The sequence below is a fragment of the Tupaia chinensis genome, unplaced genomic scaffold, assembly GCF_000334495.1.
Source record: "Tupaia chinensis unplaced genomic scaffold, TupChi_1.0 Scaffold000429_1, whole genome shotgun sequence".
In the NCBI taxonomy this organism is placed as follows: Eukaryota; Metazoa; Chordata; class Mammalia; order Scandentia; family Tupaiidae; genus Tupaia; species Tupaia belangeri.
In genome coordinates this window covers 1,603,324-1,606,394 of record NW_006159934.1, presented here as the reverse complement: position 1 = coordinate 1,606,394, position 3,071 = coordinate 1,603,324, and the positions used below count along the sequence as shown (strand labels likewise).

At 53.5% G+C, this 3,071-nt stretch overlaps 1 protein-coding gene across 1 annotated transcript in view; it reads right to left on the bottom strand.

The window, feature by feature from the left end:
* The window catches only part of NCF1 (neutrophil cytosolic factor 1), a 14,836-nt gene that overhangs the window by 3,973 nt on the left and 7,792 nt on the right, over positions 1-3,071 (bottom strand). The window contains exons 6-7 of the mRNA XM_006155006.2: positions 1,124-1,246; positions 599-706 (exon numbers count right to left, since the gene is read on the bottom strand). Coding sequence (XP_006155068.1) covers positions 599-706; positions 1,124-1,246 — 231 coding nt within the window. The remainder of the gene's footprint in view (positions 1-598; positions 707-1,123; positions 1,247-3,071) is intronic.

The window sequence follows — 3,071 nt, the reverse complement described above, 5'->3', positions numbered from 1 at the left end:
CCCCTGCCACCAGCACCAGCGGCTGGCAGCTCGCATGGCTGCAGAGGCCTGGCCGGGTGCGTGATCGTGAGAAGTGGCTGGCTGTAAAGTGAGTGGTGGAATGCCCATCCACATCGCACATGGCTGCAGGCCTTAATCAGTTTTTAAAGAGGAGCCATAAATCCACGTAAAGGGTGAAATCTCTCCATTTTAAAATATGCACAGCCAATTCTAATTTTTATACTCATTCTAATTCTAATTTTTCAAATTCACTAAGGCGCCATCCAGCCTTTTGGCTGCCAGTTTTCCCCTTCTGGTCAGTGCAAACACCCCTACCTCCTGGCAGCCCTTCTTCCCGAGTTTTCCACTGGGCCTGGTCCCACACCCACGGCCACCACATGTCTCAGGCCGGCCTCCTCCTCCTCCCTCACCCTCAGCTCCCTGTCCTGACTCAGGGCATCTTGACCTACCAGACACAGTGGGATCTCAGCCCTGACTGCCCCTCCGCCCACCCAGCAGCCAGGCCAGACCCCATAGCAGTTACTCTGCCTTCTCAGTATCCCCAGGCTCTCCTGTTCCTTCCTCCCATACCCCCAAGACCTTGGAGGGCAAGGGGCACCTGCGTAGTTGGGCTCTGGTTCCTCTGCCTCATCGGGACTGTCCAGGGGCTCCAGGAAGGATGCTGGGACCCAGCCACGCTTCGTCTTCATCTGGCAGAACCACCAGCCTGTGCAGGGTCGGGGAGGGCCATGAGAGGCAGCACTAGGTAGCCTCCCTCGGACCCTGGGATGGTAGGGAGGAAGAGACAGGGACACACAGACCTCCAACGCCCCAATTCAACAGCATCACGATCACAGTGGCCCTGGGAATCACACACCGCATACACAGGCACACAGAACTGCAGCTCAGGGCCACTTAATGTGACACCCATAAGCACACAGTTCAGGCATGGAGCATGCATGGACACCCACAGCCACCCTGGGTGCACAGACAGAAGGTGTCACAGTGTGGAGAGGACATTTGGGGCCCCTGAGGGAGCTGATCTCCCTCTCCTTAGTGGACCAGGCCAGAAGGAGGCCTGAGGCTGCCTGAGCCCTGGCTAGGGTCTTTCCCTTCCCGAGTAGCAGGGGAAGGAGGGCCTGACCGCTCTCGCTCTTCTCCACGACGTCCACCACGTCGCCCGCGGCCAGAGCCATCTCAGAGCCTGAGCTCTTCTCGTAGTCGGCGATGGCACGGTAGGTCTGCAGGATGATGGGGCCTGTGATGTCTGGGGGAGAGGGAAGGCAGAGTGAGTGGGTGCTGCGCGGGCAGTGCATGGCAGGCCACCAGGTCAGGCATGGCAGCCCACCTTGCCCAGCTCCAGGACGAGCTGGTCTTTGTAGCTCTGTACCTGCTGAGCACCTTGCTACCTAGACCAGGGCCCACACTTCACACACGTCCTCATTCTCACTTGTTATGGTTTACCAGCGGACAAGCAGCCCTCCCCACACTGAATGTGCACACAAGTCCCCGGGGCCTTGCTAAGATGCGGATCTCTCTTGGGTAGGTTTGCAGTGGGACCTGCATTCTAACCAGCCCTCAGGCAATGCTGCTTGCTATGAGCGAACTGTGTCCATCCAAGATTCATATGTTAAAGCCCTAATCTCCGGTGCCTTAGAAGTGACTGTGTTTAGTGGCCAGTAGGTGGTATGGTGGTTAAGGCGCTGAACTCCCATATGGCTGACCACAGTTCAAGTCCTTGATGGGGCAACTGGAAAATCACACCAGGCACTTGTGCACGCTTGCTCAAAATCCCAGGAAGAGAATGAATGAGTTCGTAAGAGAAGCGCCCTAATCCAACAGGCCTGGTGTCCTAAGAAGACACACTAGGGGTGCACATGCATGGAGAAAAAGTCAAGCAAGGACACAGCAGGAAGGCGGTGGCCCCAAGCTAAGAAGAGGCCTTCTTTGGAAGAAACCGGCTGTGCCAGCACCTTGATCTTGGACTTCCAGCCTCCAGAACTGTGAGGAAATGAATTTCTGCTGTGTAAGTCACCCAGTGGCTGGTACTTCATTATGGCCGCCCCAGCTGCTTAGTTACTGCTGGCCTCAGGACCACAGGGGAGCCCAGAATCTGGGCCTCATACCTAGTTCAAATCCTGCGCTGCCACTTGTAGCTGTGTGACTTTGGGCAAGGGTCTCAGCTTACATGGAGCCTCAAAAGGCCTGACTGTAAAAAGGGGACACAGCACTGCAATACCGTTTCATATTGCTCTAGAGAGGATTAGATGGTAAGTATATTTAAAATAGTGCCTGCCCGGGCTGACAGGTGGAGCACTGGCTGGACTCCGACTTGGCCAACTGTGGCTTGCTTTCTCACTCTCCCTCTTTCTCTCTCTCTAGTCAAATTGAATAATAATAATAATAATAATAATAATAAATAAAGTTAAATAAATAGTCCTAATAAATAAAATAGTGCCTGCCAAGAAAGGTTAGGTATTGGCCAGCAGTGGTGGTGCAGAGTGGCATCGCACTGAAGCCATGTGGGAAGGTCCCAGGTTCGTATCCCAAGGTCTCCTTGTATATGCTGGTGCATGCATGTGTGCCCTTGATCCTGGCCAGGTGAGGCTGGGAGTGAATCATGACACAGGGACCCTTTAGGGGTGCCTCTTTTTCTCTTTCTGTTTCTGTCTCATATAAAAACAAAAGATTTTTCTTTTTTTAATTTGCTATAACGTGTGTGTACTTGCTGGAGACAGAGACTGAGGGAGAAAGTGAGAAATGATCCTACAGTGGGGACAGTCACTCTGTAATCCCTTGTCCTCTACTCTCTCAGAATTTTGCCATGTATACATGCACATACGCTCAGCATGTTTTTCAAGATACCCAGTCTGAGGCTTGAACTGCAGTCGGCCATGTGGGATCCAGCTGCCTTAACTACCACATCACCAACAGGCCCTCCACAAAAGTATTTTTAAAAATAAATAAATGGGGGCCGGCGGGTGGCATGCTGGTTAAGTGTGCTGGGCTCCCACATGGCTGACCGCGGTTTGAGTCCTGGACCTCGTGGCTTGCTTTTTCACTTCCGTCTCGCTCTCTCACTCTGACCCTCT